This window comes from Chamaea fasciata, unplaced genomic scaffold (assembly GCF_029207755.1).
Source record: "Chamaea fasciata isolate MVZ Bird 193981 ecotype frontalis unplaced genomic scaffold, bChaFas1.0.hap1 SCAF_16, whole genome shotgun sequence".
NCBI classification, from domain to species: Eukaryota; Metazoa; Chordata; class Aves; order Passeriformes; family Sylviidae; genus Chamaea; species Chamaea fasciata.
In genome coordinates, this window is record NW_027094101.1 from 7,793,035 (window position 1) to 7,814,088 (window position 21,054).

Below are 21,054 nucleotides of genomic sequence, written 5' to 3' on the forward strand. Positions count from 1 at the left end.
ACAGCCCAGGAGGGACAGAGGGGTGCAGGGGGGGGTCTCACAATGTCTTGGAGTGGGATGGGGATGTGCAATCAGAGGGATTCTTGCAGTGCAGGGGAGAGACTTACAGTTCAAGTTGGTGTTGTGCAGTGCGAGGGGTGGTCTCATAATGGGGAGGGTCCTGCAATATTTAGGGGGGAGGGTCTTGCAATGTGTAGGACCCTGCAATTCAAGGAGGGGTCTTGTTTCACAGTGGGGGTCTTGCTATGTGTGTTTGAGGGCCCTTCAATTCGAGGGGCCCCTTCCTGGAGGGGTCTTTCCATGCTGAACTTGTGCTGGAGGAGGAGGAGATCCTGCAATTCATGGATGCTCCTGAAATGCAGAGAAAGCTCTTGGGGTCTTCCAGTTTATTGGGGAGGTCTCACGTTTCAAGGGGGCTCTTGCTGTGCTTGGAGCAGTCTTGCCATGAAGTGAGCACTTGCATTGTGTGGTGCTCCTGAAATGCAGGGAGGGGTCTCGCCATGCACTGGGGGCGTCCCACAATTCAAGGAGCCTCCTGAAATGCATGGCAGGATCCCGTTATACACCGGGGGTCTCACAACGTGGGAGGACCCTGCAGCTCATGGGGGCTTTTGTCACGCAGGGAAGGGTCTCTGCATGGGGGGGAGTCCCGCAGGAGGGAGGCGGGGATGATGCCCTGCGGCTCCAGGGGGCTCTGGCCGCTCCCGGCGGGGCCCAGCCGTGCCGCGGGGCCCCGGGGCGATGCGGGGGGCGGGCGGGGGTCGCGGCGGGGGCGGCCCCGACGGGCGGGGGGTGCGGGAGGCGGTGCCGCGGCCGCGGCGCTATAAAGGCGGCGGCGTCGGGGCGGGCGCGGCGGCGGCGGGCGGTGTCGTTCGCTCGGTGTCTGTCGCTCGGTGTCGGTCGGCGGCGGGGCAGGATGACGGCGAACGGGACGGCGGAGCCGGTGCAGATCCAATTCGGGCTGATCAACTGCAGCAACCGGTACCTGACGGCGGAGGCGTTCGGGTTCAAGGTGAACGCCTCGGCCGCCAGCATGAAGAAGAAGCAGATCTGGACGCTGGAGCAGGACGGGGAGGACTCCAGCGCCGTCCTGCTCAAGAGCCACCTGGGCCGGTACCTGGCGGCCGACAAGGACGGGCGGGTGAGCTGCGACAGCGAGGAGCCGGGCCCCGACTGCCGGTTCCTGGTGGTGGCCCACGGCGACGGGCGGTGGTCGCTGCAGTCCGAGCCCCACCGCCGCTTCTTCGGCGGCACCGAGGATCGCCTCTCCTGCTTCGCCCCCGCCGTCTCCGCCGCCGAGAAGTGGAGCGTCCACCTGGCCATGCACCCCCAGGCCAACCTCTACAGCCTGGCCCGCAAGCGCTACGCGCACCTGGGGCCCCGCCGCGACGAGCTGGCCGTGGACCGCGACGTGCCGTGGGGCGTGGATGCGCTCATCACCCTCCTGTTCGTGGACCAGAGGTACAGCCTGCAGAGCTGCGACCACCGCCTGCTCCGCAGCGACGGCCGCCTGGTCCCTGCCGCCGAGCCCGGCACCGCCTTCACGCTGGAATTCCGCTGCGGAAAGGTGGCCTTTCGCGACGGGGAGGGCCGCTACCTGGCGCCCTCGGGGCCCAGCGGCACCCTCAAGGCGGGCAAGAGCGCCAAGGTGGGCAAGGACGAGCTCTTCGCGCTGGAGCAGAGCTGCCCTCAGGTCGTGCTGCGAGCCGGCAACGATAGGAATGTCTCCACCCGGCAAGGTACGAGGGGGTGAGGGCCGCGGGTGGGGGGAACGGGACACCTCGGCCGCCCCCGAGTCCCAGGGCTGTAGCCGCCTCGGGGTGCGCTCCTGCATCCCTCGGGTATCAGCTTCCCCCGGGAATGGCCTGCCCCGAGCAGCCCCCTGGATCCCTCCGGCATCGGCATCCATCGCGCAATCCCCCGCCCCCGGGGAGCCCCTCGCATCCCTCGGGCATCACCTCAGAATGGCCACCTGGGAGTGGCCCCCCCCGCAGCACTGGCCCCCGAATTCCCCGACATGCGCTGCCTTCCTGCAGCACCCACCCGTGCATCCCCCGGCCATCGCGTCTTCCGCCTGCTCGAACCCCTTCTCACACCCCTCCCCTGAAGCCACCATCTCCCCCGGCACCCCCTGCACCCCCTCAGCATGGCTGCCCGCGGTCCCTCCCCCAAATCCCCATCACGATCCTCCCGCATCCCTCCCACATCCCTTCCCCTTCCCCCTCCCGCAACCCTTCAAGCATCGCCTGCCTGGGGGCCCCCATCCCTCCGGCACCCCCATCCCCGCACCATCGCCTCTGCAGGGCGCCCGGGGGGGGCAGGGATGGCGAGGGGCCTGCCTTGGGGCGCAGGGGTGGACAGGGAGGGGGGCTGGGAGGGGGTGGATGGACTCTTCCCTCGCCGAGAAGGAGGCAGGGCTGTATCCCTCGCCTTCCTTCCTTTGGAGCTCATTGTTCGCCCAACAAAGCCTCCAGCAATCTGCCCCTCGTCCGAGCTCGGCTGAGCCATTTGCCCAGCGGAGCAGGGAGGGTCCCCCCGGGGGCTCTGGATCCCCCCAGGGCCCGGGGTTCCTATGGGTGGGGGGCTGGGTAGCAGCCTTACATAAGGGGCTTTGCCAAAACTCCCGCATCCTGCACAAAGGCAGCCGTCCCTCCGCGCCCGCTGCACCGGAGCGGTCGCGGTGCCGCCCGCCTCGGGGATCCGGGCACGTTCACAGCTCCCCGGCCGCCGAGCATGCCAGCCCCGCAGCCGGGGCTCCGTGCTGGCACACGGGGGGTCCCCGCTCTGCCATGCCGGGGGTCCCCGGTGTACGCCCTGCGTGCCCCGGGGCTCATCGCTGGCTCGCCAGGTCAGGCCGGCGCACGCCGGGTGTGGGATGGGTGCGAGCATGCAGCAAAGCCTGGAGGAACAGCGGGATTTTTTTTTTTTTTAATGTGTCTATGTTATATTTCGAGGTTGCTGCTTAACCCTGATCCGTGCTCCGTGCGGGGAGCTCCCTGCTTTTCTCCTGTCCGAGGGGCAAATCCCGCAAAGCAGCCCATTAAAAATTTTAAATAATAAAATCTGCCAAGATGGGCAGTGGGGATTGTTTTGCCAGGCGCGGGGATTTGGGGAAGAGGAGGAGGGGATGGCGGGAGGATGGCGGGAGGCTGCCGCAGCGCCGTGGGGGAAGGGCTGCTGCAGCCCTTTGTCACCAGAGATGGGGAAACCAGATGTGGGGGGAGATGTGAGGGACGGAGCGGTGGCGGTGGGGGACCCCGTGGTGTCGGGGGACCCCATGGAGCGGGTGGGAATGCTGCTGGCCCACCCTCCGGCTTTGTCTAATTCGGGAGGGATGGGGGAGCAGGAAGGGGGGAACAAATCTCCCCAGCAACAGAGGGCTCAGGGCTGTGCCGGCCCCTTTCCAAACAAAATACAGCGGGAAGGGCCGCGCTGGGGCTGCACTTCCTCGCTCGAGTCCGTTTTGGCTGGAAAAGCTGTTTCCACCCGGTTTATCCTTCCCGATGGCAGTGAAAGCCTGGGATCCGCCGCTTTCTGGGGCTCATCCTTCTCCCATCGTGGAAGTGCCGCGTCCCAAGGTTTCCAGGCAGGCAGCAGAAACAGCCGTCGGAGGAAGCAGCTACAGACAGCCCTTTCCCCCGCCGAGCTGATAAGCGCCGTGCTGCTGGCAGAAGCTCCCGCGGCCGCTGGGGATGGGAGACCGGGCATGCGGGCCAGGAGTGACTGTAGCTGGGCACAGCCTCGTGGGAAAAGGCAGCTTGCTCCTGTGTGGAGTCAAGGAGGGAGCAGGGATGGCAGTGGCTGTCCCCCCCCCCGCCCCATGTGAAGGGCATGGATGGGTCCCTGGGGTTCTTCTGTGGTTCCCTTGGCCGGGATCCAGCTTTGGAGCAGTGTTGTCCCACCAGTGCCAAGTCAGCTCCTGGCTTGGAGTCTCCTCGCTGTCCCGGGGACGGCCGGTGTCAGCATCCCCAGCACACAGGGGACACAAACACCCGCGGGGCAGCAAGGGATGAGTGCCAGTCCTGCCTCTGCTCCGGCACGGGGGCCGGGGGTATCCCGGGCACCCCTCTCCTGCCTCCAGCCCCAGCAGGACATGATCCCCGGGCTCCCTGAGAGTTCCCACCTCCCGTTTGCACCTCAGGGGGAGCGGAGCCGGGCGCTGCCAGCAGCCTCCTCCCCGCTCAATGGCTCCTTTCTAGCCCGGCTGCGGCAACAAAGGGCCCTTTGTGGGCTCGAGGGTCCCGGGGGCAGCGCTCTGGCGTCCCCCCCGCTGGTCCCCTGCCAGCCCCCCGCCCGGCCGAGGTGAGCCCCTGCCCCCCGCCCGCGCGGGGAGAGGCTGGGCTGGATCGGGACTGAGGAATTCCAGGAAACGGGATCTGGGGAGGAGGGCGAGGAGCGCAGCGGGGAAGGGAGCGCGCCTGGACGTGCCGTGCTGGCAGCGGGGAGCTCTGCCCTGGGGCCGGGACCCCTCCCGCATGGGCCGAGCCGGATTGTCCCCCCCCAGTTCATCTCGGTGCCACGGCAGGCAGGAAGATGAGGCTCCAGGGCAGGGGGCACGCAGGTTTGGATGTCGATTTTCATCCCGAGATGCCAAGTGGCCTGTTGACACTTGGGGGATACCACAAAGCCACAGGAAATCCACAGGGAAGGGGGGGGGTGGGTGGGTTTTTTTCAGGAAATTCATGTTTCACCCCTACCCGTGACCCCTTTGCAGAGCTGCACCCTCAGCAGAGGAGCTGCTGGTTCCCTGTGCTCCAGGCGGTTGGATTTAGACAAAAACCTGTTTGAATTTCTGCAGAGGTGCAGTGTAAGCCCAGCTGAAGGGCAGGGAGGGGGCAGGAGGAGTCTCTGAGCACGTGTGTGGGCGCGGTGCTGGGTGGAGGTGCCAGAGCCCACAGGGAGCCCAGACCCGACCTGGGCTGGCAGCAGCATCCCAGTCCCATCCTGCAATCCTTCCCTGGTGCCCTGAGGGCTCTGCCGACACTCCCGTGGAGCAATCCAGGCAATCCGGGCTCGGGTGTTTTCAGCTCTAACCGTGGGGGGTTTTGAAAGGAGAGTTGGGAGATGGGAAAGGTGCTCCTCTGTGGGGAGCTCAGCCTGCCAGCTCTCACTAACATCATCCCAGGACGGCTCATGGGAGATATTCTGTGTGAGTTGAGTGCAGAGGGAAAGTTTTCTACATGCCCTGAAGTCCCCCACGCTGTGTCTGCTGTCCCCCGTGGTGTGGAGGTCAGCAGAGCTGCAACAAATTCTGCTCCTCTGGAGGGAGAACCCGGCTCTGCGGGAGGTACAGGAAGGTGTGTGCCTGCTCTGGGATGACCACAGGCCTCCTGGTACATCACAGTGATGGCTGGAGAGCAGCGAGGGCTCCAGCATCAATCCTGCAAACCCACGAGCCTGGAAACCTCGGGCGGCTGAGGACTTGGGGAGCCCTTTCCAGTTCTGAGCACCTCAAGCCCAGAGACTCAGCGTTAGGAAATCCTGGGGTGACAACCCGCCTCAGCCTTCCCAACCTCTGCATCTCCCCAGGATCCCTGTAGCAAACCCGTGTTGCAGACGCAGCCGGAGCACATCCCACGCCAGGAATTTTGGGGTGCGCAGGCGTACCTCCACCCTCCCCTCCCGAAGAGCCGCCGTGTGCTCGCCCCCCTCCTGCCTCCAGCTGTAATTAGCAGCTTCGTCAAGGTCAGGAAGAGCAGCGCCAGCTGCAGACAGTAAATTTACCAAGAGCGTTAATTAATCCGTGATTGCAGAGGGAGCGGCCGGGCCGGGCGCTGCGGGAGAGCGGCCGCGGCTCCTGCCACAGCCCTGGGCTGCCAGAGCAGGGGGGTGGCCGTGGGACAGCCTGTCCTCCACCGCGGGGACATCTCTGAGGGACCCACCACGGCCCTGTAGCCTCACCCGCAGCCCGCGGTGGCTGCAGTTCCCCCCATCCCGCCCGGCTCCGAACCCCAATTCTCCCGCTCCAGCTCAGTTTTCTTTGAAGGCTCCTCCTGCCCCAGCCGCAGCCGCATTCCTTTGTGCTGAGTCGGTGTAACCCAACCCCACGCTGCTTTTGGGGAGGGGGCGGTGGGAGACCCTCCGGCTGCCGGGTCCTTCCAGGCAGCGGGGAAAGCCAAAGCTCCGTGCAGGGCGAGTGTGGAAAATGGGCTGGCAGAGAGGTGGGGGAGGCCGGTGTGTGCGCTGTGCTCCGTGCCGGAGGTCTCTGGGGACAGGGAGCAGTGTTTGGAGGCTCCTGGCACTGCCTGTCCTGTCTCCAGCCCTGCTCTGTGGCACGCAGCATCCCCCGGCCCTGCCCAGGCTGGTCCCTGCAGGTCAGTGAGTTCTTCCCAGAAAAGTCAGTGTGGGGAAGCACCACCCCCGCTCCTCCCACGCAAACCACAGGGACCCACAGCTCTCACAGGTTTGGGGGGCCCAGGGGTGCTGCCAGCCTTGAGGGATGAGCTGTGTCCCCCAGAGTCACCTCCCCACAGCCCAACCTCTCCGTGAGCCCTCGCAGAGCCCCTCTCTCTCAGTTTTACAGCTCTGGATTGGGGCTGGAGCTGCCGGGATGCAAAATCAAAACCAAATGTTCCCACAACCACCGGCTCAGCCCCCGGCAGTGCTGGGAGGCGGCGACTGTGGGATGGCTCTGGGAGCCAGGACGTGGCCAGTGGGGCTGGGCTGGTGGCCATCAGCACCCAGTGCCCCCTGAGCTGCCCAAATACCCTGGGGAGCGGAGCACCAGGGTGGCTGCTTGTCCATCAGGAGAGCCGTGGAATCACAGCATGGTTGGGTTGGGAGGGATCATGGGCAGGGACAACTTCCACTAGGCTGGGTTGTTCCAAGCCCCATCCAACCTGCCCTTGAACACTTCCAGGGATGGGAGCTGCAGAAGGTGCCTGGTGAGGCGGGGGGGATGCTGTGGACAGGTGGAAGCCATAGGCCAGTTGGGATGTGGAAGATAAGATCATGTAGGGCCAACAAAGTGGAGCCTTCAAAGCCTGATCCCTTTGGGAACAAAGCCTGGTCCCTTTGGGATGGGTGGGTGATGGATATGCAGAGGCTGCTCCTGGGTGTTGGGATGGGGTGTGGTTGGAGACACGGACGGGTGATGTGGAGCCCCAGGGAGCTGTGTCTGCTGGGTGCAGCTGCTGGGACCTTTTGGTGGCTTCCCAGAGCAGCGGGGCCACCAAGATTGCAGTCCCTGAAGCCTTTCCAGTGACTGTGTACAGCACTACCTGAAATCCCAGCAGCTCAGAAGCTGGGGTGCCTCGTGGAGGAGTGAGGGGCTGAACATGTGGCCAGCCCCTCCTCCCTCAGCTGCTCCTCATCAGACTTGTGCTCCAGACCCTTCCCCAGCTCTGTTTCCCCTCTCTGGACATGCTCCAGCACCTCCATGTCTCTACTTTAGTGAGAGGACCAGAACTAGACAGAATGTAGGCTTGAACCCTTTGCACCCATGCAGCAGGTGTGTTTGGCTCTGGAAAATTCATCCAGTTCCACTAAATTCCCATTTCCCTAAGCTCAGAAGTGGGGCTGAGCTCTGCACCCCAGCTCCCTCCCCAAAACCCAGCACAGAGCTCAGCCATTGGCTTCAGCTACAGCTTGTGGCTCGCATCCCCAAAGTGTTTTTAGGCTAAAATCCACCAAGCTGGAGAGCTGTGGAGCAGTTTTGGCCTCACTAGCCCTGACTAAGCAGGTTTGCTCGGGCTCAGGGCCTGGCAGTGGCCCAGGGCTGTGGCTGGTGGCCCCAGGACCAGCTGCATCCACCTCTGCATGGAGATGCTGTCTCTGGCCCCTTGGACACAGGGATGGGCCATCCTGGCTGGCAGAGCTGGGGGACAGGCTGGTGCTGGTGATTTTGGAGAGTCAGGGTAAGGCTTGGCTGCCCTTGGGCTTTCCTGAGCTTCCCATCCCTGCACACCTCAGTGCTCCGGTGGGATGTGACAATTGTGGATGAAAAACATTGTCATGGTCCTTAAACACGCCACAGGCTGGGATTCATGGGTGCTGTGATGGCCTCTGCTAATGGGCTGAGTAACCTGGCTGTCACCTTTGGGAAAAACTGCAGCCCTTTTCCTTATAAAATACCTACGTGGATCTTTGCTTCGTTGTGATGGAGCTGCTGAGTCAGGAGTGGAAGCTCACAGCTGCCCATCCCTCGTTTAGGACCGTAACAGCAAATAACCAAATGAAAACCTGGATTTGAGCCCCAAATTCCAGAGGGGAGATCCATGTGAGGGATTTGGGAGCCACCAAACCTCGCCCAGGAAGCAGGAGCCTCTCTCGGTTGGCTTTCCTGGGCTGCCCAGCACCCGGACCTGCTGGAGGCAGGTTGTGATTCCAGCCCCCATCTCCATCTGTCTCTGCTCTGTAGGGATGGACCTTTCCGCCAACCAGGACGAGGAGGGTGACCAGGAGACTTACCAGCTGGAGATCAACAAGGACACCAAGAAATGCGCCTTCCGCACCTACACCGGGAAGTACTGGACCCTCACCTCCAACGGGGGCATCCAGTCCACCGCCTCCACAAAGTGAGTAGCCTGTGCCCAGCAGCTGAGGGTGGTGCCTGGGCTTCAGGGAATCTCCCTGGGGAATTCAAGGGGGATTTTCCAGCCTGGGTGCTCATCCCAAGCACTTCCCAGCAGAGGCAGTGCGTTTTGGGAAAGCCAGGGATGGGTTGGGGCTTGCCGCCCACGATGCTCTGGAAGTCCCTGGGGCCACACAATCCTTCCCGGCCGGCTGGGGCTGTCGAAATGCTTTGCCCTGCAGTTCAACCCTGAGAGCCAGACGGAAACCCCAAAAGCGCCTTTGGCTGCCTGCCTGCCTCCTGCCCACGGCGCGAGGGCTTCCCAGCGGGATGGCCACCACAACACAGTTCATCCTGCACCAACAGATCGAATCAGGCTCTCCTGATCCGGCCGTGGCTCTTCCCAAGCCCAGCAGGGTGGCAGTGGCAGAGTCCCCCTCCACCACACCCCGCTGACTGTCCTCTCTGCCCCACAGGAACGCGAGCTGCTACTTCGACATCGAGTGGTGCGACAAACGCATCACCCTGAAAGCTGCCAACGGCAAGTACGTGACAGCAAAGAAGAACGGGCAGCTGGCAGCCTCGATGGAGACAGCGGGTAAGGGACCCTTGGGCACCCCACACCAAGGCAGCAGGGGTTGAAAAAGGTCCCCCCAGAGCCAGGCTCTTCTTCCAAGTGATAAGTTCTCTTTGTGACTGATGTGCTGTGAAACTGGGGGGACAGATGGGGTGGGTGAGAAATGGGTGAGGGGCACAGCCCCTGCTCCTCACCACTGTCTTTGGGACAGCTTTGGGGTCTGGCTGCGTGCCCCCCTGGCTGCTCTGACGGCCCCTGTCCCCTTGGCACAGGTGAGACGGAGCATTTCGTGATGAAGCTGATCAACAGGCCCATCATCGTCCTGCGCGGCGAGCACGGCTTCATCGGCTGCCGCAAGGTCACCGGCACCCTGGACTCCAACCGCTCCTCCTACGACGTCTTCCAGCTGGAGTTCAATGATGGAGCCTACAACATCAAGGGTGAGTCCCCAGGGTAGCTGTGGGCTGGGGGGTGGTGGCCTTTGGGGTTCCCATGGTGGCTCATGAGGCCACTGTGTCCCCTCTCCTGCAGATACCACTGGGAAGTACTGGATGGTGGGGAACGAGTCGTCCGTCACCAGCAGCAGCGACACCCCCGTGGACTTCTTTTTTGAGTTCTGCGACTATAACAAAGTGGCCATCAAAATCAATGGCAAATACCTGAAGGGCGACCACGCCGGGGTGCTCAAGGCATCGGCCGACACCATCGATGCCTCCACCCTCTGGGAATATTAATGCACTTTAGGGTACCTCCTGTTGCCAACTTCTCTTTCCCTTCCTGTCCTCTTTTCCTTTGGGTTCTGTTTCTCCTCTCCGTAACAGGATTTTCAGACTGGCTTGCCCTTCCCTCCTGCCATAGAGTTGGTGCGTTATCTGGGAGGTGGGTCTCCGTAAATCCCTGTAAGAACTGGAAAAGTGGTGGGGCTGCCTGCCTATATAGCTTTGTAGAGGGGTCTGTCTCTATCCCCCCATCCCTGCCTCCCTCCAGGTTTGCTGGGCTTGGAAACAGCCGTATCCCCCTCCTGGCCCTGAGCATCACCTTAGGTAGTTTATTTTCCTCTCCTCGATTAAAAAAAGGGAATAAGATCACCTCTGTGCTCACTTCTGCCATATCAGCACTGGCACAGCCTCAGACTGCGCTGCCAGTGTCCCGTGGAGCATCTGTCCTGTCCTGCCCTGCTCCAGTCAGGGGTGGAGTGACGGTGTTGGGCTCAGCTGGCTCAGCTGGCTGGTCCCAGCAGCTTCTCTCCCCTCCTGGACTGTGGGGCAGGTTCATCCCCAGCTGAGCTGTAAGAGGTGACCTTACATATCACAGCATCCCTGGGGATGGGGCTGGCATGTGCCAGCTCATCCCTGTGGAAGGGCCAGGCCAGCAAGCTGCCCCTCCCCAAACAACTGGAAATGATTCTTTAGGGTGATCCCGTCTGGAAAGTCTCAGCCTTTCATCTCATGGAGCCCCGTGCTCCTCCTGTCCCTCCACCCCTCCTTGTGCTTCTGGCTCTGGAGGAGCATCCCAGACCCTGATGGTGGGCCCAGCCTGCCCTGAGGCTGGTCCTGCTGCTGTGCCTGGAGGGGAGGGAGTGGGGGGGACACAGAGCCAGCCCGTGCCAGGGTGGGGGCTCCATCCAGCCCATCTCCCGTGGGCTTGGTCCTGGCAGGAGCCGGGCTGGCCGACGTGATCTCCCCGGGGCAGTGGCTGGAAGCATAAACTGCAGATTTTGGTTTACAGAATAGAAAAGTTCCTTAGCAAACTTTGCACAGTGATATTTGCTCAGTACCTTTGATGTTGTTTTTTTCTCTCTCGTAAAATACTGGAACAGTGAAGCGAATCACTGAACACCTAATTGCTGAATTAGGAAGCGCCTGCTCCCGTGGGCACCCCGAGGGGGCAGCTCCCGGTCCCACCACCCCCAGGGCACCTGGGCTGGGCTCTCATGAATTGCAACCCTACTGGAAAAGGAAAAAAGAAAAAAAAAGACCAAAACAGTATTTTTGTTAGTCTCTATTTATATATGCTCTCCATGGCACTGTGTGACCAGCTGTTGTCTGTACTAGGTCTGCATTAGAGTTTAACGCTGTCTGTAACGGGTGATGCTGCGTGTTCCTTAGGGTGTTGAAAGGCACTTTATCCTTTGGGGCCTTCCCAGGGCCGGTATCTGCTCCCCACAAACACACCAAGGAGCCTTTTCCCGCGTGGGCCCCCTCTGGAGAGGGGGAGTGCTGGTCCCACCCCACGCCAAGGGTGCTCTCGGCATCGCTGCCGTGCCAAACCAGGGCCGGTCCCTACTGCCGGAGGCCAGGCAGGGGCTCGTCAGCCTTAAAGCCATGAGGAGGGACTCCCCCTCCACAGGAGCTTGGTGCTAAATTCAGCTGGGAGAGCGAGCAGCTGTCCCCAGGCAGGGGGACAACTCTGGGCTGGGGTCCCTGGCGGGCGCAGGGGATCCCGGCTGGGACTCTACCTCGGCTCTGCGCTCACATCCAGGGGCTGCCCGCGGCCCCCGGCACCACGAGTCCCCCTGGGACCACACTGCCCCTCCAAGGACCGAGTGTCTTGATGCCCTGTGTGACCCTGTGACTTGACACACTCTCGCTGGCCGTCACCCCTCCCTGTGTCACCTCCTCCCCATCCCCGTCACGGTCCCCAACATGTTAATTCCCGCTCCGGCTTCTCCCGTGTGACACTAGGTCGAACATCTCTCCTGTTTTCCTCTTATCGGGTGTCGTGACTCTCTGAAAACATCTCACTCTGAAAATTTAAGTTTTGGGTTTGGTTTTTTTTTTATTATTATTATTTTTTTGTAAGTGCCATTTGTATAACTTAAAAATAAAATAGCTTCAAATGGAGAAAGATGAATTAAAAAATAAAACTTGCATTCGGAGTCAACCTGCTGGGTGGTCTGTCGGGGCTGCAATGGCCTTTAAATGAGGCAAGAGCCTGAGCGTGGAGATTTGGGATGCTGGAGCCTTTGACAAAAGTTGAGCTGGTTGTGGAGAGTTGAGGAGATGGTGGGAAGGAAATGGTGACAAAGAGGCTCCAAGGAGGTGTAAAGCCAAAGCCAGCTGGAGGCTGGGTCACCTCTGGGGATGCACAGAACAGCCTGAAGCCACTGAGCCCAGGGGCAGCTGGGGATGGGTGACCCATGGATGAGTCAGGACCTCCAAACCAGCTCTGCTGCCCTCACAGCCAGGAGCAAAGCTGTGTCCCCACAGAGCTTCTTCTCTTGATTCAGGTGTTTCACCTCCACAGACGGGAGGGAAGAGCACGGGGATGGGGGGTTTGGGTGCATGGCTGGGTGGGGGTCAGCAATCAGCCTCTTTTACTTGGGGACGTGGAAAAGGGCAAGATAAAGGACTAAAGTGGGAAGCCCGGCGCAACCCATGTCCTGCCAAAGGAGCCAGGATGTGCCCCCAGCCCTCCCAAGACAACTAAAACCAGCCCTGAAACTCAACCAACAGCACCTGCACTGAGAGCAGCCAGAGCTCCCCTGCCTGTCACCACCAGAGCCTGGCTGGGCACTGACAGGCTCCTGTTTGCCTTGGAAAATGTAAAGCTGATTGGAAAAAGCCAAGTTTGGGACAGGGGGAGCTGCCTAGCTCCCCCCAGGCACACATCCCAGGGGGACAGGGGGGATGGCATTGCCTGGAGGGACCTTCACCATCAGATGGGGAGATGAGCCCTGCAAGGGCCAAAGGAAGGAAGGAAGGATGTGCAGCCCTGACTATAAACAGGGAGAAATCAGGGCAGTTCAGGAAATGCTGAGCAGCTCCGATGGCCACGCTCGGCCTCACTGTGACATCTGTGTGAGCACGACAAACCTGGCTGTGACACCAGACTGTGACACCCAGCCAGGGCAGCAGGCAGCTCTGCCAGTGGCTGCCCAGCCAGGGCAGGGGCTCTGGAGCTGCAGGAAGGGCTCTCCCCCTTCCCCTCTCCCCAGCTGCCAGCACACATTTCCTTTTCTCCCCTCAAGGCTGGATTCTGCATTTACCATCACTCACCACCACTTCAGCAAGAGGGGAAATCCCCTCAGCCTTCCCCCCCATTCTGGTTTCCATTTAAAGGAGCGACTGGAAACCATTTTCTATCCCATCCAGTTTTTCCTCAGGACCACATGGAACAGGTTAAGCTGTTCCAGGAGGGTCAAATGGGTTTTTGCCTTGCGACCTGGGGAGTTTCCACTGGCACAGGCTGGGATCTGGCTCCACTCCCTGGCATTGTCCCAGCACCAGGCTGGCACAGGCAGGATGGGAGGACAAGGTCATGGCTGAAAAAAAAGCACAAGGTGAAAGCCAGAGTGCACAAATTTATTTACAAAAATTCAAATTACAATATAATACAAGAACTTTTTACACACAGAATATTAGAACTGTTTACTACCAGAATGTAAAGAAAAATATTTTTTGGTTTTTTCTCCTTTTTTTTTCTTTTTTAATAAACCACCTATTTATTTTAGCTATTGTTATACAAAGTTGCAGAACATGCACATCTTTACAGGTCTTTTTCTTTTCTTTTAATACAACGTTTTGCTAAGTGCAAATACTAAGTTTCTCTCTCCACCTTTAAGGCAAGTAAATGGGACACTGCAATTAGCTGTAAGAAGTACCTGTTAGGGGATCAGCCTGGGCACAGCAACCTCCTCATTGCCTTCAAAACCTTCAAACAAGTGGTTCCAAAGACTGTGGGGCAGGAGGGAAAATGGGATGCAGGAGTTGAGAGACCAGGTCATGGCTGGATTGGTGGCTCAGTAAGTTTTGGGCTTTTTTTTTTTTTTTTTTTAAATAAATCAACATAGATTCAGACACAACTTGAGATCTTGAGGGGGGAAGCAGCCACGTGCTTGGGCTGCAAGTTTTTGGGTGCAATTGGTGTTTCCTTGGGGAGAAGAGCAGTGCTGGGCATGGTGTACCTGCACATCACAGACCAGGCACTGAGTTATCCTCTCTTGGACACAAACAAGCCCTTGGCTTTGGCAGGGGACACAGGGAACCCTCTCTTCCCTCTGTATGCTCCAGGACCATGACAGCTGTGCCAGGGCAGCAGTGACCCTGATGGATCACAGCCACCAACCTCCCCCTGCCACCTCTGCCGACACTTCTCCAGCCCCTCTGCTCCACATCTGCACTTCCCTCTGCCAAGACTCAGTTCTCCATGCCCACACAGCCCTGGAAACACACAAAGAGATGGGACTGGACCACCATTTTTTGCTGGATGATCCTCCTATTTCCTTCACAGTTTGGGCCGCTGGTTCAGCAGCTGAGCTGTGCCTCCAGTGCCTGATCCTTCCTGCACCCACCAGGAAGGGAAAATGCCTTGGGGTGCCTGCAGGGCTCATCCAAACCAGCCCGAGCCCAGAAAATCTCAGCTATTAAACAAACAGGATTCCTTTTCCATAAGGGAAGCCACTACCGCTTCTTCCGACCTGGGTCTGTTTTCTCAGCAGCTGCTGTGACAAAGCCCTCCCTCCCCAAATCCAACTGGATTCCCGCTCCTGGCTGCTGCAGGAATCAGTCGACGCAAGGCAGGATTTAAACCTGGTCAAAGCCCAGCTGAGCAGCAAGTGATAAAGCTCCTGCAGCCCCCAGACTGCTGCCAGGAATAAACGAATTCAAAACAGAAAATTCCAGCAGCAAGGGAATAGCAGTTGGTTATTAATGCTAGAGAGGCCACGGCACAGAGGAGCCAGAGCGCTCCACAGGGAATGTTCGACCCACAGGCAATAGGAGAAACACTCAGCTCCAAAAGGCATGGAAATCTTCCTGTCTGGGACACCTTCCTGGGCACAACAGTCCCCAGATGCTGTCCCAGGCCCCTTTCCAGGAGCATCCCACTGATCCCCGTGCCCAGTGCTCCCTGCACACCCCAGGGGGGATCCGGGGTCCTGGAATGCTGCACATGGGGCTTTGGCAGAAGCTGTGAGGTGGAGACAGGGAATTTTACCTGAAAAAACAAACAAACCCACAAAACACCTGGATGCTGAAATAGAGGGGGGGGAATGACAGGAAGAGAAATGCACCCAGAGACTTCCCAGCAGGACAGAACAGGATGAAGGCCAGAGCAAAACATTTGGAGAACAACAGCACAACTGGGCTGCTAAAAGCCAGCCCAACATTCTTGGGAAGAGGGTTCTTTCCACTCCAACCATTTTCTTTTCTAGATGGGGCCTGTACCAGACAGCACAGCCAAGGGCTGTGGAGAAAGGGCTTTGTGCCACCCTCCTCCCACAGCCCAGCACTGCAACCCCCACTTCTCAGAAGGAAGTTTTGCTTTTCCCTCACTTTCAAAGCCCAGCAATACTCAGGTTTAACTTTTAACACGCTTTTCCAAAGCCAGTTTAAGCTGACACACACATTTTCATGAGTTATCTGGTGCTGTGGAAGCAGCCAGCTTCCTGCAGCATGAGGCTCCAGCTGCCCATTGGGTTGTGAGGGTTTGGGTATGGGGGCTCCCAGCTTGCTGCAGCTACAGCATTTCCATTTTTCCTACCACAGGACACATTACTGCCTACATGTCTGTCTGGGTGTTTCCCAGGCAGTTTTTGCAATAAAGGGCACAGCTCTGGCTCCAGGTGGCTCCAGCAGCTGCCTGAGCACTGCAGCCAGAAGCTGGGGGAGGTTCGGGATGCCAGATGAGAACAGCAAAGCAAAGGCCACGTTTCAGAAGCTGAGGGGCACACATCTTTGGGGGGAAAAACAGAGCCCTTCAAGGGGGGCAAGTTCAGTCCCAGCCAAAGATTTGGGTGCCCCAAATCTCCTGCCACTTCCTAACAGCCCCAAACAGAACATGGCTGTGGGCTTCCTACCAAGACCTCAGCAACAGGACAGCTGCTGCAGCCCCTCGCTCTGCTTGGAGAGTGAGGAACACAAAAAATGCTACATTGACTTGCTTTTGAACAATTTATTTCTGCTGGGAAGTGCCAGCAGGATACAGGGGTGCTGGAGAACACAGGAACACAGTCCTGAGGCTCACCACAGGCAGGCGGCTGGGGCAGCTGCCTCCTGTTACCTCACTCCTGAAAGTCTTATGCTTACTTGAATGCCAAAAGTCTCCTCCCTTCCCCCAAGACTCACTTTGCTGCTCTGGCCAGCAGGAAGGCAGGAATTTTGGAAATTCCCCAAGGAACGGCTGTATCCCAGTGTTCCACAAAGCCTCACTTTTCCTCCCAACAGCTGCCTGAACAGGCTTTGTCAAAACGAAACATCTGGATGCCCAGCTCAGGGAGGAATTCCACCCCTGGGAAATGTAGCACCAAACCCTGTTGCAGCACAGGTTGAAATGTCGGATTGCAAAGGTTTGGAGAAGCCCTGGAGGGGGTGCAGCGCAGGGACACGGAGTCCCCTGGCTGCTGGCTAAACCCCAGAGGGGCTGGAGTGGGGAGGGGGGACGTTATGGGGTGGCTTTGCCCTGCAGTGACTCTGCCAAGTGCTCTGGGGGGGCAGGTCAGAACCGGTGCCGGGGCTGAGGGCCAAAGTGCATAGGCAGGTTGTGCTCCAGCTGCACGTTGATCTGGGGAAAGTCAAAGTTGACTCTCATGTTGGGCAGGGGCGGCACGTAGGGGGCGGGGATGGGGCCGATGTTGAGGGGGATGTTGTTGTACATGGGGCGCACGGGGGGCAGAGGGAACGGGGGGTGCACAAAGGGGTACGGCGGCATCCGGGGCTGGTGGAAGTTCTGAGGAACCGGCCTGGGGATGACCTCGATCCTCTGGATTTTCTCCACGGGCTTCTCCACGGGAGGGCCGATGCGCTTGAAGCTGTTCTCTGCACGGGGAGGAGAGCACAGAGTCACCCCACAAATGAACCCCCCCCGAGCTCAGTCCACGGGCTGACATTTGCCATCGGCAACCCCCGTTCCAAGCGCATCCACTGCTGGCCCCTTGCTCCATGAGCTCTCCAGCCTGGTTCCTTTCATAAACACCACCCCACAAATGGGGGAACATTTCCTTCTGTGCCCCTGTGCCCCCCACGACACAGCTCAGAGGTTTTGCTCCCCCTCAGCTACTCTGCCAAGCAGACACAATACCAAGTGCCACATGAGAGCTGGACACAAATCTTGTGCTTGCTCACAATCCCAGCAAAAATCTGCAGGCAACAGCACTTTAAAAACAAACCAGTTCCCCGGAGGAACAGAATCCAGTGAAGGTCCAGAGACCCATCAGTAGCTGGGAACCCTGTGCTGTCCCATCATCCATCCTCAGTCTGATCCCGACAGTGACTTACCCCCATTCTTCTTCCTTTGCTCCTCTTCGGCCTCCTTCTGAATCTCATGAATTATCTTCTCATCGTCTTCCTAAAAATCAAGGAATACCAAGAATCAGTGGGATAATTCCTATTGCAGCAGCTTTCTGTTCTTTCAGTGCTGCTTTTCTTTCCAGCCCATTTTCACAGGGAAAACCAAGAGAAACTAATTTGGCTGAATTGTCCTCGTTTGGGGCTGGCCTAGATTCATCCAAAAGCAAAGTTGTGATGGGGGAACTGCAGCAGCACAAATAACCTGCACTCTGTGGAGTATGACCAAGATGCTTGGATCAGCTTTCCAGGGAGATCAGCACTAAAATTCATTGACTTGATGAAAACCAGAGAACTGCAACCCAGCTCCACCCCTCTGAAGAGCTGTTAATCTTTTTAATGGCAATAGTCTATTAAATATTTACATTATCCTAGCACTTGTGGAGTTTTTGGCCCAACAGCTGGAATTAACACAACTTAAATCCTGGCTCTAGTAGCTAAATGGTGCCATTTAGATCTTATCTGTAACTCTGAGAAGGGCATAAATCGAAATATGTTTCTTTAATGTCTGTCTAGAGGTTATAGCAAGAATATTCAGGGCTGCTGCTCACTGAGAACACAAGGACAAGCCAGAAATTGAAATTGTCCTTCTGCCTCTCATCACCTTCAGGTCTCTTAACTCAAAGGTGCATCAGTGAGACCCAACAATGCAATGAAGCCTCAGGTGAGTTTCTGCATGTCTGTGGGGATGAAATCAAACCTGGAGATTTCAGGGAGAGCAGCCAAACCTCCAGGACAGTGTTTGGAACCCTGAGTCCCAAGTACTCCACAAAGCACAAGACTCTGCTTGTTTTAGTCACCTTCATTTCAGTACTGCCAAAACACATAAATTTCTTCCTGAACGCTCTTAACGTGAAAAATATCCCTTATTTTGAAGAGTGCTCTGGAACTAAATCCAAAATATGCTTCGTGCATGCAGCTACACTGAAATGATTTTAAGCTTCCCAGTCCCCAGCTGACAGTCCTGCACATGTACAGCCTGGGAAGCTTATGGAGAAGTCCCCTCCTCCACCAGCAGATAAGGTTTCCCTGGGAGACTGAAGTTATCTTGATGCGCAGAAAGCCAAAAACTCAATACTTCCCTCCCTTTTATTATTCTGTGAGTCTGTGGTTAAAATTAAGACTTTCCAGGACATGCTTTTTTTTTTTTTTTTTTTTTTTTTTTTTTTTTTTTTTTTTTTTTTTTTTTCTTTCCCAAGCAGGCTGCTTGCATGGGGTGTTAATTACAGCCTATCTGTCTCCATAAACCTGCTGAAGAATGGCTCTTCTGAGCCTACATGGAATGCCTAACTACCCCCCAAGTATCAGTTTTCCTGGCTGGAAAACCACGTGGGCATGCTCCACAGGCAACCAAACATCTCCTGCTCTTTTGCTGCCCCAGCAGTGCTCTCAAAGCTTGGTTTCAAGCTTTAAGACTTCATTTTTATTTTTCCTTCTCTGACTATATTTTGCAATGCTGTTGAAAATGGACACAGCCACCACTCCCATTTTATTGCCACTTACTGGAGAAGATGTACCTGAAGGTTTATGTGACAAGAAATATATTTTAAGCTCAGCTGAGCAAGATCACCCAGTATCTCCTTTCCTCACACAAAGGATAAACCTCACCTTAAAGCCTAGAAATGTGCCATTTAACTTAACAAAATGCTTTTACTTTAGTCTAAGTCTGTGATTACAGAGTAAACTCTTTGGTGGGAGGGTGGGGAGGCCCTGGCACAGCTGCCCAGAGAAGCTGTGGCTGCTCCATCCCTTGAAGTGTCCAAGGCCAGGCTGGATGGGACTTGGAGCAACCTGGGATAGTGGAAGGTGTTCCTGCCTGTGGCAGGAGGTGGAACAAGATGAGTTTTAAAGACCTTTCCAACAAAAATCTAAGATGAATCCTGTGAAGTGCTCCTTCCCAAGGACACCCCCCTTCCTGTCCCCAGCCCTGATGCTGCAGCTCCGGTCAGTCCTGCACAAAACCGGACACATCAAAGACAACTTTACCAGATCCTTCTGCAGCCAGGGCTGCTCCAGCCTCCCAGTTTAAACTGCAGCTGACCTCCCCCTAATGGGGCTGGACACATCCATCTGCCCCGGGGCTGGAGCCAGCTGCACTGGCCCAAGGTGATGCTGGATTCGATTACTGCGGCTCCCAGAGCGCCGAGGGAAACAGGGAACAGCAAAGCCCATCTGCCAGACCTCCAAACTGACCCCCAGAGTTCCCTAGGACAACATAAAACACATCCCCCCAAAGAGCAGCAGCCACAGAGCCACACTCAGCTCCATCCCCTCGGGGGTTTCAAGAGGGGCAAAGCTCAGAGCACACCCTGGATGCAAAAACCTGCCAGGAACAGACCTGGATCAGGATGACGAGTTCCTGACTAGCTCTGAAACCACAGATCACAGCAGAGCCACAACAATCCACATCTCCAAGAACAGAACTTATCAGCCCTGTTGCTTTTCTGCTGATAAAAGTGTGTTTTCCCACTGGAAGGTTAAGAAGTGCTTACACTTAATCCCACATACCAAGACTTAGCTTGGATTTTTTTTTTTTTTTTGCACCAGTATTTCTGAAAGACTGGTATCCATTAATATCAAAAGAACAAAAAAAAAATACACTGCACAACAAGCACTTTCCCACTTAAGAGGCTGACATTAAATTTGGCAAGTGATGAATACACAGCACTGTTCAATACCTGCAGTATTTAGGAAAGATCCACATCCCAGATGGAACAAAAGAATTGATGATATGTAAACAGCAAGATAATTTTAGGATGTTCTGAAAGAAAGCTGATGCCACAAGTTCTGCCTAATACATACTGTGCAGGTCAGAATTAAAAAAAAAAAAAACAAAAAAACAAATAACAAATAAGTCCTGGTGCTATTTTAGTGAATCTTGCAAATCACTTCTAATTCTTTGGAAGCAAAGGCTGTTTTTTAATACCACAGTAATTAGAAAGATGACAGATTCATCGAGGGGTAAAGCACCCACACTGAAAATTAAGATTTCATTAGCACACTTATGGCTGGTTTTGTGGTGAGAAACCTTTTAACATCACATGGGGTGGAGGCTGCAGAAGGATTTCAAAAGCTTCTTGTGTCCGTTTCCCTGAGCGGGTTCAAGTCCCTTAATAAAGGATTAGATTATAATTTTAATGGCCTGTTCACAGGCTGTGTGGATTGAAGGCATTTATCTTGTCAAGTTAACAGTCATCTTCCTGTCAGCTGCCTTGCCTACAGCAAGACAAAAAAAAAAAAAGAAATAAAAAAGAAAAAAGCAGCCTCCCAACCCTGTGAGGGGGTCTCAGCACTGGGCAGTTTTTTTAAGCAAAGATGTAACTCTGCTTTTCTCCCGGAGAGGAAATGCAGGGCAATGCTACAGCGTGGCTCTTCCCCACACTCCGCTGCATCACGGGAGAAGGGAGGTGGCCAAGAAGAAAATGCAAGGGATCTCTGAGATGCATTCACTCTTTATCTGCAGAAAGCAGACGTGGTCATTAGCAGCAGCTGTGCTTTCAAGTGATTGAACAGGACCAAGCTTTGCCCCAGACCCAGCAGTGGGATGCTCTGTGCATCCTATCCTGTAGCCAAGGAGAACAAATGCTCATCCCTGACCAGTGTGGGAGCCTGCCCTCGCCATCCCCCACCTGGGAAAGGCTCTCCATGAAGGAAGCTTTTCCTTTCAGCCCTCTGCCATT

At 56.9% G+C, this 21,054-nt stretch overlaps 2 protein-coding genes across 6 annotated transcripts in view; one reads left to right on the top strand and one right to left on the bottom strand.

The window, feature by feature from the left end:
- The first annotated feature begins 842 nt into the window (after positions 1-842).
- Positions 843-11,972, top strand: FSCN1 (fascin actin-bundling protein 1). The gene is made up of 5 exons (XM_066198076.1): positions 843-1,739; positions 8,360-8,516; positions 8,989-9,110; positions 9,362-9,529; positions 9,621-11,972. The coding sequence occupies exons 1-5, from the start codon at positions 917-919 to the stop codon at positions 9,821-9,823; spliced, it is 1,473 nt and encodes a 490-aa protein (XP_066054173.1). The 5' UTR covers positions 843-916; the 3' UTR covers positions 9,824-11,972.
- A 1,400-nt stretch (positions 11,973-13,372) lies between these two features.
- RNF216 (ring finger protein 216) overlaps positions 13,373-21,054 on the bottom strand; it is a 76,811-nt gene continuing 69,129 nt past the window's right edge. For all 5 annotated transcript variants that reach the window (XM_066197816.1, XM_066197819.1, XM_066197815.1 and 2 more), the window contains 2 exons: positions 17,306-17,375; positions 13,373-16,846 (listed from right to left, as the gene is read on the bottom strand). In XM_066197816.1, the coding sequence (XP_066053913.1) occupies positions 16,527-16,846; positions 17,306-17,375 (390 nt within the window). In that variant the 3' untranslated portion in view covers positions 13,373-16,526. The remainder of the gene's footprint in view (positions 16,847-17,305; positions 17,376-21,054) is intronic.